General features: G+C 52.1%; 1 protein-coding gene across 1 annotated transcript in view; it reads right to left on the bottom strand.

Annotated features, from left to right (window-relative positions):
- DNAH9 (dynein axonemal heavy chain 9) overlaps window positions 1-15,215 on the bottom strand; it is a 200,242-nt gene that overhangs the window by 179,656 nt on the left and 5,371 nt on the right. The window contains exons 7-17 of the mRNA XM_029960052.1: window positions 12,622-12,818; window positions 11,958-12,116; window positions 11,107-11,237; window positions 10,807-11,018; window positions 10,381-10,614; window positions 8,851-9,018; window positions 6,698-6,814; window positions 5,453-5,603; window positions 4,445-4,559; window positions 3,691-3,759; window positions 2,379-2,505 (exon numbers count right to left, since the gene is read on the bottom strand). Of these exons, the coding sequence (XP_029815912.1) occupies window positions 2,379-2,505; window positions 3,691-3,759; window positions 4,445-4,559; window positions 5,453-5,603; window positions 6,698-6,814; window positions 8,851-9,018; window positions 10,381-10,614; window positions 10,807-11,018; window positions 11,107-11,237; window positions 11,958-12,116; window positions 12,622-12,818 (1,680 nt within the window). The remainder of the gene's footprint in view (window positions 1-2,378; window positions 2,506-3,690; window positions 3,760-4,444; window positions 4,560-5,452; window positions 5,604-6,697; window positions 6,815-8,850; window positions 9,019-10,380; window positions 10,615-10,806; window positions 11,019-11,106; window positions 11,238-11,957; window positions 12,117-12,621; window positions 12,819-15,215) is intronic.

The following is a 15,215-nucleotide window of genomic DNA, read 5'->3' as shown; positions in this document are numbered from 1 at the left end:
ACCCTCCAACCAACCCTGAGCACCCTGGGGGCTCCCTGCTAGTTTATTCCCAAAGCAGCACACTGGAAAGGGTCTGGACACCTCCTGATCTGTACTACCTATCTCCCTTTGATCTCTGACTCTGGTTTTCTTCCCAGCCAAAGGCACAGAGCTCTGTTAACTACCCAGCCAGCAAATTCCATCCAGACTCTGGTCCTCTCAGTCATCCTCATCCATGTGGATCACCCCTCAGATGATGAGGGACTCACATCACCAGTCTCCCAGCAACATTGTTCCTGCAAACAGAGTTTGACCCTTATCTAACTGAAAGAGAAGATGCTCCAGTTCTCTTGGTTTACTGGGCTGACTATCTTAAAAGTATAAAAAAATTTTAAAAAAGTAATACCATGGCCCCAAGTCTGGTGACTTATCTCATCCTGTGCCCACCTTCCACCAAAGACATCCAGAAGCTTCTCCTGTCCCAACCAAAGCACTCAGTGCTAGTGCATGTTTGAGGTGTGATGGGACAGGATTGAGGGAGATTATTAAATTATAAACCCAAGTATAAACAACTCCCTGCAACAAAGGGAGCAGCAGGGTCTGCCAGTGTGATACATCCCCTCTGAGACTAAAAGCTTTTGTTCAGTCCAGTGCCCAGTGAGTGGCAAAATGCTCCTGGGGTTATGCTGGCAGGGTGACAGAAACTCAGTCCATTGTGTGGGCAATGGGGGGGTGAGGAGCTCTCCTGGCTGCAGATGAGCTTGAAGTGCAGCTCCCAGAAAGTCACCTTTCCCTTAGGTTAGCAGAATGTGTTATTCCTTCCTGTGAAGGTATGGGGCAGAACTCTGTCTGATCCCATCCCACCCACCCCCTCTGGTCCCAGTTCCCTGCCCCTCTTTTCCATAGGAGAACTGGAATCTGCAGGTGTGACCATAAGCAGGTGAAGCCACAAGCACAGGAACTGCATGGCCAGGAGCCTTGTCACTGCCCTGGGTGACAGGCAGGGGTGACTGAAACCTCTCCACCACTGCCTGATGTCAGCTAAACCCCAATGTCCTACAGAACTGGCCAAGGCCCCTGGAAGCACACCCCCTCTGAAGGAATGGCACAGGGGGGATCAGGCAGTGCCTGTCAGGAAAGTCAGTCGTGATGCACTCAGAGTGTGTCAGTGAAGACAAAGATAAAAAGGAAATAAAGAAACAAGGGGTGAAGAGGAGTGCAGGAGGCAGTCTGGAAAGGTGGAAGAAGTAGGATGTGGTGGGAGGAAAAGGGAAAACCAGGGGCTGAGGAAAGGAGAGGGCAAATGAGATAGAACCGAGCTCCACTCCCTTCTCTGCACTGCAATGTCTGGACATCCCCATCATGGGCTGGGGGGGTCTTCCCCTCTCTCCCCTCCTCCATGGAAGGTGACCTCTGGAATGCGTTTCCATGCTTAAGAGTTGCAAGTACATCCTCCCTTCCAAGCAAAACCAGGTGCTCCTGTCTATTTTGGAGGGAATGAAGGGGTTGCTGAGCAGGCCCTGGGGGACATCAGACTGTCTTCAGTGTGCTCAGAGAAGAGCAGCAGCACTCACAGACTGGAGCTGAGGACAGGCACACTCAGCACATGCCAGGCTCCAAATCCCATCACCAGTGGGAAGTGTAGGAAACATCCCCTGAGGCCAGTTGGCTCCCAACTTAGCAAGGAGCTTTCAAGGAGATGGACAAGTCCTTTGACTGAGGGGCAAGCTGGAATGAGATCTAAAACCTAAACCCTTCCCTTGGACAGTAGCAAGCCGCAGGGATAGGGGAAGCTTGGGATGCCAGCGTTTCCAAGGCCACTGCAACTCCTCTCCTTCCCAGCAAAGGGCGTTTTTACAGCCAACAGACCCTGGCTCCCACCAGGGCCCAGAAGCTCTCAGCCCAGCTGTGCTCACTGCTGGCTCAGACCCTGCTCCTGCTCCAGGGGACCCAGAACAGAACTTAAATCTATCATCAGCCTCATGCTCTGCAGTGAAGGAAACACTGGAGTCACAAAACAAACCTTTGCTGGGTGTTTTACACCCTCTCAGAAGCTCAGGTTTCAGGTACACATAACATAAACCCACCTCTGGAGATGATGTCCCAACACTCCTCACACCAGTATTGACACTGGTCTAGATGGGCTGACACGTTACACACCTGGCTCCTCAGGGACTTTCTGCCACTGGTTCTGACTAGAATTTGCTCTGCTAAAACTGTGATCCTGATATTTCTCCAGGAAACAGAGCCCATGAAGAGGATGGCAAATCCATGTCACCCACCACAGAAAGGGTTCCACAGACCTCAGAGAACAGACCTGGTACCAACCCCACCAGACCTCTGCACAGTGGGGCACAGCCTGGGGACATGAGAGGCAGGAGAGTGGCAGCAGTTCTTACCTGGGGATCAAAGTTGACAGTGATCAGTTTGGTTTCTGGGTCTCGCCGGATGAGCGGCTGAGTCAGGTTGTACTGGGATTTTTCTGAGACTGTCTGGGACCAGTCTAAATACAGTTTTTCCTGATACCTGACAGAAAAGAGAAACATCACCATGTGGTTACCAAGACAGCAGACCATGGTATGTAACTGAATGGAAGCCCTGTCCAATCTGAGGATTAAAACCATGAAGGAATATTAAAAACTCATCCATGCCATCTTCCTAAAAATCATGGCTTCCAAGATAAACATCCAAAGACCAGTGACAGCATCAAGGCAGGAGGACAAAGCTCCCTCAAGTACCAGTTTTAGCAGAGGATTCGGATTTGGAGACAGACTTTCCAAAGCATTTAAAAAGTGACAGATCAGCAGCTGATGGGCATTTCCGAAGTGTTTAAGCAGGGTGGGTGCCACAAACCCACAGGGATGCTGGGGGTGGCTGCAGCTGCCCTCACTTCTCCCAGTCAGTACAGAGAGACCTTGACACCACTGGCATGGGAACACAGAGGGCAGAACAGGGGCCTGGTACCTCACATGTCATGGACAGTCCCAACCACCCAAGTAACAAAGTCTCTTCTGAATCGTTGTCATCTGAGCACCTTGGTTGGGAAATGTCACCAAAAACCAGCACCTCTGTTGGGTCACCCAGACCCTCTTTGGGGCTGCTCCCTTCTGAAGGGCTGTGCTAAATTATCCATTATCCAGCCTTTGTTCTGGTGCTGGGGCACAGGGCTCCCTCCATCCACCCTGCAGGACCCAGCAGCCTGGGGCCTCAGCTGCCTTCACTGCTGACAGGGATGAGGCCCTGCAGGGATCTCCTCCCTGGGGAAGAGGCTCCCCTGAAGGGTCAGCCCAGAGCAACCAGTTCAGCTTTAACACGAAACACTGAGATGCCAAGTCATGGGCAATGTCTCCCACTCCAAATTGCGGAATATAAACATTACAGCCACTGCAAACACCGTCAGTGAGTGGGCATGAGCGGGCAAAGAATTCTGCCCAGCCCAGGGCTTCTACCACAGCAGCTCCTACATCCCACAGCAGCTTTTTCCAAAGTTTCTTTGGGCTGCACAGCCCCTGTTCCTCCCATGCAGAATTCTCCTTTCAAGCCATCCCAGGAAGTCTGTGGTGCACAGTGACAGGATCCCTCCTCCTCTCCCAGCAGAAAACTCCCTCTGGCTTAGGAAGAGACATTCCCAGGGCCTGGGCTGGTATAAGTGCTGGAAGGTAGCTTAGAGGAGGAGAAGGTTTTCTCACACAGGGCCTGAGCCCCACTTACCTGTCAAGCAGCTGGATCATTTCCTCATATTTCTGTACCACCCTCCTTCCTTGGGCAGACTCCAAGCTCCTGGAGACACAAGGGACCAGCTCAGTGCTATGTTTAGTCCTGACGGGCTGCAATCTCTATTTACCCCTTCCCAAGAAACCCCACCAGACTGCAGGCAGATCACTGCTGGGTGAATGACTGTTGGGTGATGAGAATTCCAGCACTGGTTCATTTTCTGGATCTTGGGAGACTAATGCTGAGAAAGTTGACTTCTGTCAGTACCCAAGGGTTGGGCTGCTCCCAGGGAGGTCCTGGAGACCAGGCTGAGTGGGATTGCAGTGAGAAAGATTCTCACAAAATCACAGAATATTCTGAGTTGGAAGGCACCCACAGGGATCATCAAGTCCAACTCTAAAATGAATGGCCCATACATCAGACCCATGACCTTGGTGTTATCAGCATCATGTTCTCATTCCAATACTTCTTTCAATTGCAAGCTAGGACTGGGTTTAAAAGCTGAAGTGTCCATCTACTACCCCACTGTGCCTCTTACCCACTTCAAAACAAACTCAATTAATGAGTTTCTTTAAAAAAAAAAGATGGCAGGGAAGCAAACAGCACCAGTGCACTCACTTCACACCTCTTCCACTGAGGATTGTTCGAGCTGTAACCACTGGGTAACGTTCAACTCAGAAAGAATATTGGATGGATTGGAGACGAGATTTCAAGATGGTCATAAAGCAACTTATCTGGAGCAGACACTCACAGGTGTGGGATTTGCCTGAGGTGATCAAAAGGCCTCTGGATCCGCGCTCGCAGCTCCCGAGCCCAGCCCAGCGCTCCAGCCACGGGGGGCATGTTCTTGTGCAGGGGGGGAGACCCTGGTGGGAACATAGAGACAGCATTTCACTGAACACAGCATTGTAACCCCAAAGATAAACCAACAGGCTCTGGAACCCCAAAGATACACCAAAGATACACCAAGAGGCACTGTAATCCCAAAGAGACACCAACAGGAATCCATCTGCACAAAGTGCCCTGGTTTCCCAGCTTCTTCCCTGAAATCCAATGTCTGCTACATGATGTAGGTCTGGGACAAATCCCCCTGTGCCTCTGGACCCTAAATGAGGGATCCCAGGAGAAGCCCAGCGTGTGGTAGAACCAGAGCTGATCGAGGCATCCTGTGCCTGGGGTGCATTCCCTGCTCCCCACAAACACCAGGGGAGGGATTTCTGCCCAGGAGCTCCTTGTGACTATCCCATCTAACCCCCACAGAACAACACTCCCCAAATCCACAGCAAATTCTGGACTCATTGTCCTTTGTTAACCTGCACTGGTTCCAGCAGTGCTGCCTCTCCAGGACTTGCCTGGTTCCAGAACAGTCTTCCTGAGGCAAGGAAAAGGGCTGCTGCTCAAAAAAACACACTAATCCTCATAATCTGACAGGAGTCTCCCCATTCCCTCCTGTGCCAAAACCCTTAATTCCCAAGTCCCCCTTCCATACTCAGCATTACAAGGGAGAAGCTCAGCACGTGCCCTCATTCCCACTCACACATACACCTTTAAAAAAGGATATTTTCAACAGATTATTTGCTTTAATGCCAAGAACAGAGTATTCCCAGACATTTCCATTTCCGCAGGGAGCTATAGAGGCTGAAAACCTTTGCAATTTGGGAAGTCCTGATTTCCTTAGCAAAAGCAAATTATTTTCCCCCAAAATTAATGGAAATCCAATTTTCTGTAAAGTCAGTTTTCCTCAGCACAGGGCACCCACCGAGCTCGAGCCCTGCCTGGGTGTGCCTGGAGTAGATGAGCCTGGTCTGGTCCAGCGCAGTGCTGAACATGCTGATGAGAAGAGGCCATTTGTCAGCAGCAACTGCAGCGATCACCGGACGCTCCAAAAGGCTCTGGAACATGCTCAGCAACTGAGGAGGGGGGGAAGCAGGGAAAGAAATGGGGAAATATTCACACCTCTGCAAAGAGACCCACTGGGATTTTCCTCACTGACCCAGATGCTTCATCTTCCTCAGTAGCCCAAAAGTCTGCACTGATGGGCACTTTGGCAAAGGGAATTTTTTTTCCCCTGCTTTTCCAAGTAATTCCTCCCTTTCATAGAATCATTAAGGTGGGAAAAGACCTCCAAGACTATTAGGTCCAACCTTTGACCGAATCCCACCGTGCCCACTAAACCACACCATGGAGAATATCTTTATGAGAGATGCTCAGACTTTCTCTGGGGGAGAACCATATTCACACTGTCATTCTTCAAATGCTTCAAAATTTATTATTAAAAAAAACCCTCAGAAATATAAATACTAGCACTTCTATCACTTTCTACAGTCTTTTCTAAAATTATATTGAAATTTTTCAGAAAAAAACATTTATTTTCTCTGCAGGATGGATTCATTGGTAAACAAACCAGCCTCGTTTCTAAAAAAACCTCAGTTTTCAAAGTCGAAATGCATCCACATGTTAACTAAAACAACAAATTGATATTAACAATGATCATCTGGGTTCAACAGCAGTTCTCACCAGGAAATCAGAGAATCACAGAATGGTTTAGGTTGGAAGGGATTTTAAGGATCATCTCATTCCACCCCAATGACATGGGCAGGGACACCTTCCACTAGATCAGGTTACTTCAAGCCCTGTCGAACCAGGCCTTGAAAATCCTGGACAAAGCATCATTTCCTCCAGCTCACAGAGAGACCAGTAAAACTTATGGCATCCCAAAGCCTGATTTGAGTAATTCCTTTGACTACTCTTCCTCAAACTGAGTAAAGGTCTGCTCTGTTTGTGTCTTAACGGGAAGAGCAGGAACACTCCCAAGGTTTCCACAGCCACCCAGCTGCACAGCTCATGAGGGACTCACAGGCCTGAGCATCACTCACCAAGTCCAGCCCAGCAGCTCCAAGTGTCACTGTCCCCCTGTCCAGCCCCATGTGCCTCCAGCACTTCCTGGGACAGGCCAGTTGTCACTCCCCAAGGCAAACTGGGACAAGGGAGGAGACACACCAACCTTGAAGATGTGCTCCAAGTCCAGTGTGTCATCGAAGGCCTGGGTGAACACAGTGCCCAGCCGATGGTCGATGTCTTCTACTTTCTGCTGGAAACCCAAGGCATCCTGCTCAAACTCCTGGGGGAAGGGGGACAGTGAGCTGTGAGACACAGAGACCAGCGAGATATTTCCTCTTATTATTCACCAAGAATTAAACCACTCCTCTGGCCAACCTCCAGCCAAGTCCCACGGAGTTGAGACACTCCTGTCCCATGGCTGGACCAAGGCCCTCCAGGATGGATCCACAGTCCAATGGGTACTAACTTCAACCTAGATGCAAGACAAACCTTTTTCCACACTCTCTTACCCTGCACTTGATCTGAAGACCACACCATCATCCAAAAACCCCAGAGATGCACTTGAGCTGCAAATCCCATCTACTTTCAAGCCAAAACATCCCCATGGTTCTGTTAGTCAGGTGACTCCAAGTGGGGCAACAACAAAGGCAGTTCCAAACCACTTGGCATGGGCTGCCCAAGAGGGCTGCAAAGTTCCCCCTCTTGGACACTTTCAGCCTTGGAGTTATCGATCTGGTTCCAGCCCTGCTCCAGCTGTGTCTGTTTTGAGCAGGGAGGTGGACCAGGTGATCTCCAGAGGTCCTCTCCAACCTCAGCAGTTCTGTGTTCCTGTGATTCCCATCAGCCTCTGGCACTGCTCTTCTTGCCCCAGTTGGAATAAATCCTTTGAAGCTCAAATGTAAAATCTAGGTTTGTTTTCCTGCAGGTAAAAGAGTCCAAATCAAAGTGTGAACCTGACAAATGGGGAGACTTCAGGGCTTCTGCCCTGCCTTGGTCAAAGCCACCAAAAATGAGGCCATGTGTCTTTTTTCTGGAAGGAGAGAGCATAAGGCAACAGCTTTTGCTGGTATCACTGCTCAGCTCCAGCACCAACAGATGCCACGTTTGAGCTGAAAAAGAGGCTCTAGAGAGTAACAGAGGGTACAAAACTCAACTACTGAGAGAACAAGCACAGCTCAGAGTCACACAACACACCACAGGTTCATTGGAACCAAACCAGCTCCTGCAGAGCCACTGTCACACTGTCACCCTCCTTCAGAGCCCTCCCTCCCGAAGGAGAGGGAACATGGAGCAAGGGGCTTTCCAGCAGGATTGTCCCAGGCAGCACCAGGGATGTGGCACCCACTGCAGAGGTGGACCAGGAGCTACAGGGAGCAAAGCACGAGCCATCCATCCCCACAGCAGACAGGTCCCACCACCAAAGGAAAGACTCCCAGCCCCAGGTCCCAGCCCAGCCCAGCCCCCCCTCAGCTGCCCCAGTGCCCCAGTGTAACCTGGAGCCCCTCACACAGAACTGCCCTCAGACCACCCCAGCTCTGTCCCTCCCTCCTCCAGGTGTGGGAGAGGCCTGACCATGTCCTGCTCACCAGCCACAGCAAACTGACCCCAGGGCAAACGGGGAAGCAGCAGAGGAAATCAGAGATCCTCTGAGATCCCACACAACTGTGGGACATGGATCCCTTGGGAAATGCCATTCCCACCCTTCCTGCACAGCTTCCTGCTGGTGTCACAGCCTGGGACGGGAGCTCTGAGCAGTCTGGCTGTCCATGGCACATTGGCTTTGCCCTGTGTGTGCCACACAAGTATCTGTGATCCCCATGGCCATGGAACCATGACCCACAGGGCAGGGAATATTCCTTTAATTAAAGCACTACTGATAGTCAAACACAGAGTCCTTGAATTCTGAGAGCTGAGATGCCACATGTTTATCCAGACAGGAGCATCACATCCCCAGGGACTGTGGAGCTGGCCCTCATCATAAAACCAGGCACCAAAGCAGGAAAGCAGGAAAGCAAAGGGATGAGGATGCTGGCACAGGTCAGACACACCAGCAGGGAAAGATGGGGAAAGGCAGGGGAATTCAGGTTCCCCATCTGCACTGGTCTAAGGTCCTGAACCAGCAAGGTATACCAGACATGGAGCTGCAAGAACTCCCAAATCTCTGCAGGAAGGGCCCTGTTCCCTTCAGGGACAAATCAGATCACAAGGAATGAGCTGGGAAGGAGCCAGCAGGAGCCAGGGCTCCATCACAGAGGGAGCTGCTGCTCTGGGAACATAGATGTCCTGCTGGTGCCTCTGCAGGCTGGTCCCACCTACCATGTTGGCCAGGTCGAGGCAGTCGTAGCTTCGCTCTGCAAACACCTTGTAGGCCTCCTGGAACTCCTCATACATGTCCAGCACCTGCTGGCCCAGGGCCCTCCCTCTAATCCCGCTGAACTCCATCTTCTCCAGCTTTGTCAGGTCCAAGGCCGTGGTCAGGAGACCCTGCAGAGCCAGAGGGGGCACACACAGGGTCAGGTGGGGACAAAGAAGATGACAACAGTTGTCACAACACTGTGCTGTGTCTGCTGCCCTGCTGAAGGACCTCCCCAGGCACACCACAGGGGAGGGACACAACTGGGAATGGGGAGCCAGGTCCCACCTGTCCTGGGCCAAGCCCTGCTCACAGCACACCCCTCCCCAGAGGGCCATGTGCTGCCACCAGCAATACACCTTCAATTGTTTTTAAGGGTGTTTAGAGGACTGAAACAAAGCAACGTGTGAGACCCTGAGACATCATCCAGCACAGCTAAGAATCCCAGTTTTAGGAGTATTAACCAAGAAGGGGCCTCTGATATTTACAGGTACTTGAACTGCCCAAGGCTCCTGCTCAGCCACAGCTCCCTGTGCCCACACAGGTGTCACTGCCCCTGCCTAGATGGCCTTGTCTGCTGAAAGGAGGACACAGGTCCTTCCTTCCCAACCTCAGGTGGCAGGGGAGCAGGGCAGGGCCTGGTCCCACAGTGCCAGCTCTCAGGAGGTGCCCCACTGACCCAGCTGTGGCAGCTCTGCCCCCCACACCCCATCCATTCCTTTTGCTCAGGCTAAACAAGGTCTGCTTTCCCAGAGGAGCAGGAGAAATGCTCTGATCTCCAGCACAGGAATGTCCTGCTGGCTGTCCAGCTTGCTGTGAGCTCAGGGACAACCCCAAAAGCTGAGCTGAGCAGGTATGGAGCTTCACCCCCAGGTAGACAGCACTTGGGCAGCACCTCCCAGACAGGGGCTGCCAAAGGGGTCCCAGTCCAGGACACAGCTGCCCCTGTGACCACAGATACTACTCTCTGCACCAGCCAGCACAGTTTGGTTACCTACACACCAAATCCTATTGAAAACCATCAATTCCAGAGAGTTGGGATTGTTCAGCCTCAAGAAAAGAATGCTCTGGGGAGACCTTAGAGACCAAGTGGTGCCTGGGCTCAAGGGGAGCATGTGGCCTCTCCAAGTCAGACAAGACCCAGCCCTAGAGTGTCTCTGAAGGCCACAAGAGGCCCAGGAGTTTGTACTGGCTTATTTACAGCCCCCAAATCCCCATCCCCTGCTCAACAGGAGCACGGAGTCCAAGAGGACTCTTGGGAGCACTGACCAACCTGAGCAGAAGGACACAGCAGTTTATCTGACAAATGCACTGAGCAAGACCTGGTCAAACAAGGTCCTGGCCTTGATGCAATGGGAGATGGGACAGTGCAAAGAGCAGCCCCATTCCCTGCCATCAGAGGAGGTCACAGGGAGGGAAGATACCAGCGAATGAGTTCATGACTACAGAGTTCTCCTGATGGCTTGCAATACTCTTCAAGACCAGAGTCTCACCTTCACCACCTCCAGCCTCTCCAGGAAGCTGTCCAGCCTTGCAAACACCATCCAGGAGTGGAAGTTCCACTTCCTCACTTCCTGGCCTGGCTCATAATACATGTGCAGATTTTCCCGCCTCTCCTCAAACACCCCTTTGAAGCCATTCAGGATGTCAAGCACTGTTTGCACCTTGCCCAGGCTCTCTTCCATCTCTCCTTTCAGAAGGTCTTCTGGAGACAGGTACACCACGGCCTGGAAGAGCAAAATCACACCTGAGAGGTCACTTCTGCCAGCACAGCAAACAGTGACTTCTTGCACTGAACATGTCTGACCCTGCCTCTGAAATTCAGAATCACTCTGCCAGGGAAGGATGGAGGAAAGGAGGAAAGAAGAGACTTTCATAAAGAACTTCCTGTGGCAAACACAGGTGCCACAGACACACACCTGCTGGATGAGCAGGTTGCAGATTTCCTGGAGCAGAACTATGATCCTCACAGCTACGTTGTAGTGCTTGGAAGTGACCCAGATCCAACACACCATGTGGAGCAGAGGGACCAGGAAAGGCTTCACCTTGCTGAACTCAACAGCCTCTATGTCCTCCAAGGGGCCCTGGAGGGGTGTCAGGTGCAGGTGGATGTCCTGAGCTTCGGCCAGAGCTGTGGGAAGAGATGGGAGAAGTGGTGAGAGCTGCTGAGCTGTGGGGTCAGCAGTCAGCATCATGGTGTAGCTGTCATATCATCTCACCTGCCTCAACATCCCTGAGCATGGTTTTGAAAGCTGGGACATAGATGCTCTTCACTCTCTCCAGCACCTCCATCATGTTCCTGACCTTCCTGGATTTCAGCTGGTCATAAATGCATTCCAGCTCATCACACCTGCAGCAGCCAAGACAGGTCACCACCCATGCTGGGGCAGCACCAGCTGTCCCTCCACACCACCCACTTCCCCTGGACCTGATCCAGGATCTCCTCCAGCTACACATGGACTGAGTCCCAGCGGTGACAGGGAACAGGACCCACCCTGCAGGACAGCCAGGGGTGCTGGGAGTGAGCATGAGAGCAGCTCTGCTGGGGGCAGGGCTCTGCTGGAAGGAGCCATGTGATGTTTCTGCAGGCACCAGTGACAGCTCTGCAGCAGGCAGGGCTTTGTCTCGGGTCAGCCTGAGCCAACATGGCACAAAGGTTTCCAAAGGGCAGGATCAAATTCCAATCCCTGGCTCATCTAACCCCACTCTGGCAGCAACAGCCCAGCAGCAGCCAGCTGAGGGCACAGAAGGTGTCCATCAGTTCCACTCTGGGGCTAGTTCCCAGTAAACAGTGATGGAAAGAGCATTTCCAAAAAGCTTCCCTCATGGTGTAGCCCTGAGCTGTGCTGGGGTCCAGTTAAACCCAGCCAGCTGCCCAGCAGTTCCCAGGCACCTTGAGATCATCATTATTTCATGTGTGGGAGCAGTTTTCCTCAGCTCAGGTCTCTGCATGACCCCGAGCAGCTGCTCTCCTTGGCTCACAGCAGCAGCAGCTCTGTCTGCACCAGCAGGTCCCTCCACCCAACCCAGCACAGTGCCCACCGTGCCCTGGGCAGGGCCCACAGGGTACCTGTTCTTCCAGAATTCCAGTTCCACCTTCGGGTTCGGGTTGCTGCCTTGCAGGAGAGGCTCTGAGGACTCTTTCTTCAGGGCTCTCTGGATCTGGTGGCTCCAGTCAATGATGGCTGACTCGGTGGCATGGACGAGGGATTTATCAATCAGCTCCAGGCTGCACAAAACATACCTCATGAATCACTTGGCTTTCCACTCATCCATGTGGATCCAGCTCAAACAACCCCTTGGGCAGCTGGATTTTGCAGTGACAGCCTAGATCCATGTTTCAAAACCACAAAACAATCAAACCCATAAGATCTTGTCTTTGTTTTAAACAGGAATTACAGCAAGAAGGAAATGGATGAAGCTCCACAGCAGAGTGGGCAACAACACATTGGTCATTAAGTGAATCCCCACAAAGAGCCAGCTGCCACCCCTGCACAGCCAGTCACTGTCACACCAGATCCCTTTGGGGTCAAGGTCTGACCTGCAGAGCTGTACCCTCAGCAAGTCTCTCTCTCCCCACTCTGTTCTCCCTGAATCTATTCTACCTTCCCACTTGCTTAATTCAGAGAGAAAGGACACAGAGTGGGAGAGGTCAGGTCACCCCCCTGCCTTGGAAGCAGTAACTCCCCATTCTATCCCACTCAGGAGATAAAACCACACAGGGTCATACTCACAATCTCTCGTTTTCCGGATCAATGTCCTCAATTCCCTCCGAGCCAGCTGGAAGAGGCAGCAAGGTCCTGCCCTTTACTTGGCCAACAACCATGAAAACAGTTTTTTTTAGGTTGTGGACATGACAGATGATGTCCTGTGACACCACTCGTGGCCAGCCCTGGTGGTTCTTCTGGTTGGTCAGGATGGGCACAATCACCTACAGCAGGAGTCATGGAAGAGCAATGGAGAGGAGCTGAAGGAGGGCAGGGTTAGTTTGGATAGTAGGAAGAAATTCTTCCCTGTGAGGGAGTTGAGGCCCTGGCACAGGTTGCCCAGAGAAGCTGTGGCTGCCCCATCCCTGGAAGTGTCCAAGGCCAGGTTGGACAGGGCTTGGGGCAACCTGGGACAGTGGAAGGTGTCAGAACCATGGCAGTGTCAGAACTGGATGATTTTTAAGGTCCCTTCCCAGCCAAACCATGCTGTGATCGGATGATTCTTTGAGAAAAAGTGCTGCAGAAGACAGACAGGCCACCAGGCCCCACAGTCCTGACTTGGCCAAGCCTGGAGATCCATATTCATCACTGTCCCAAGCAGTTCCCTGCCTTTAAGAAACAAGGGCAGGTGGACCTCCAGCCCACACTGTTCCTGGTGAACCCTCTCCTCTGAATCCAGGCAGCTGAGAAGGGTGGAAACCAGCAGACACAGTGAGCTGACCCATCCTCAGGCTCTCCCAGCCTCTCAAACCTGCAACTACAGACAGCTCTGGGGGGTCTTGTCCTTTGCTCTTCCCACATCTCCCCGTGCTGACCCCCCAGCCCAAGGGCTGTCCCTGCACAGAACCCCCCTGTGTGCAGAGATGGAAGGTCTTCTAGTACCTCCTGGGATCTACTGCTGCTGAGGGTTCCTCCACCCCCACCCCAACCACACTGCCAGCCTTGAGCACAGCCACTCTTTAGGTTATTTTCTGAGGTTGCAGCCCACTAAATATGATTTCTGTCTCTATCAGTGAAGTTGCAGGGTCTGCACTGACCCAGCACCATGCAGACTCATGGCTGGGCTGGGCTTGCCTGGACCTGAGCTGCTTCTGGCTTGTTTGTGATGGCAACAGTGCCTGTCACCCCCCTGGGCTGGCTCCGAGGCTGGAGCCAGGTTGTCCCTGGTGACAAACAGCCTTTGTGTGACCAGGCTTCAGGGAGGCTAAAGATATAAAACCAGATACAAATGGACATAGAATTAAAAAGGAACAAAGCAGCCCAGCACCACCAGGTGCCATCCTAGGGTGCTGAAGATTCTTTGCCTTGTGCCTGAGGAAGATCAGCAGCAGCAACCACAGTGCCCAGGGAGCCTTGGGAAGGGGAGGCACAACCCCAGGGCACACAGGCAGACCCAGAGAGCTCCCCTTCAACGGCTTCAGCTGCACTTCTAGCAGGATTTGACCCTATTACTCAAATCACATTGACTGCTAATGAGAGTAATGTCATAACCAATCAAATAAGCTGTTCATTTTCTTTTGGATTGTTAAAATGACAACTTGGCCCCCAGTGAACCCCCAGCCCCACAGCACCAACGTGTGTCCCCTGCAGCCATCACAAAGGGTAGGTGTCACAAGCAGATGAGGTGGCCCCAGCTGTGACCCACAGACATGGTTTGGCAGGTCAGTTCCTGATGCCTCAAACAACTCACAGAGAGTCTGACACAAAATGTTTATTTCACTGAAAAATTCTTCTAAGACTGTCCTAAAACCTTGTGACAAAAGCTTCTTTCACACAGACCCACCCCAGCCCCTGGCCTGACACCATCATTTTGTTAACCATGAAAAATGAGAACAAATCCAGGCACAATCTGCTCCCTATGGAAATACCACATCTGCCTGCACAGGGGAGGGACCAAAGCCTGCAAATGCAGCTGGGATGTGCAAAACCAGGTGCTGAGGGCAGCCAGAAAGCAGCATCTAAGACCTGGGGAGTGTTCCTACCCTACCCCAGCACCTCCCTGTAGCAGATGGTGTTTGCAGTGCCCACTGTGGCTCCCAGCAGCGCCCACAGATAGAGCAGAAAATGCTGCTTGAGCCAGCTTTCCAAAACCCAGGGCTCATCCAACACCTTGGAAGAAGGGCTCCCCATGTACATAATGTGTTAACCTACAAAACCCTGAGAGCCAGCCTGGCAGCTTGCTCTTGGGAATCCAGTATCAGTCACCATCCCAATATACCAACAGCATGATCTGAACTTTGCAAAGCAAGCAGTTCCTCTGCTGTCCTGTTACAGCCTCCTGCTGGGACTTCTCCAGGCCAGGGACCATCAGGAATAAATTCAGACAATGCTGTCTGGGTCAGGCTACTAACACAGGAAGGAGAAAGTTCTTGAACTTCTTGAAGATCCCTTTGGAGAAACATCAGCCCACCTGAGGTAATTGTGCACTGAACAGCAGAAGGCTCTTTTGAACATCAGGGAACACTTTCTGATGGTGAGGGTGACCAGGTGCTGGCAGAGGCTGCCCAGAGACTGTGAAGTCTCCGTCTGTGGAGATACTTGAAAACTATCTGGATGTGGTCCTGGGCAACTGGTTCTGGTTCTGGGTGGCCTGGCTTGAGGAGGGGCTTGGACCAGATGGC

The sequence above is a fragment of the Manacus vitellinus genome, unplaced genomic scaffold, assembly GCF_001715985.3.
Source record: "Manacus vitellinus isolate BGI_N305 unplaced genomic scaffold, ASM171598v3 scaffold_24_pilon, whole genome shotgun sequence".
Classification (NCBI taxonomy): domain Eukaryota; kingdom Metazoa; phylum Chordata; class Aves; order Passeriformes; family Pipridae; genus Manacus; species Manacus vitellinus.
This window is presented reverse-complemented; position numbering and strand designations above follow the sequence as displayed.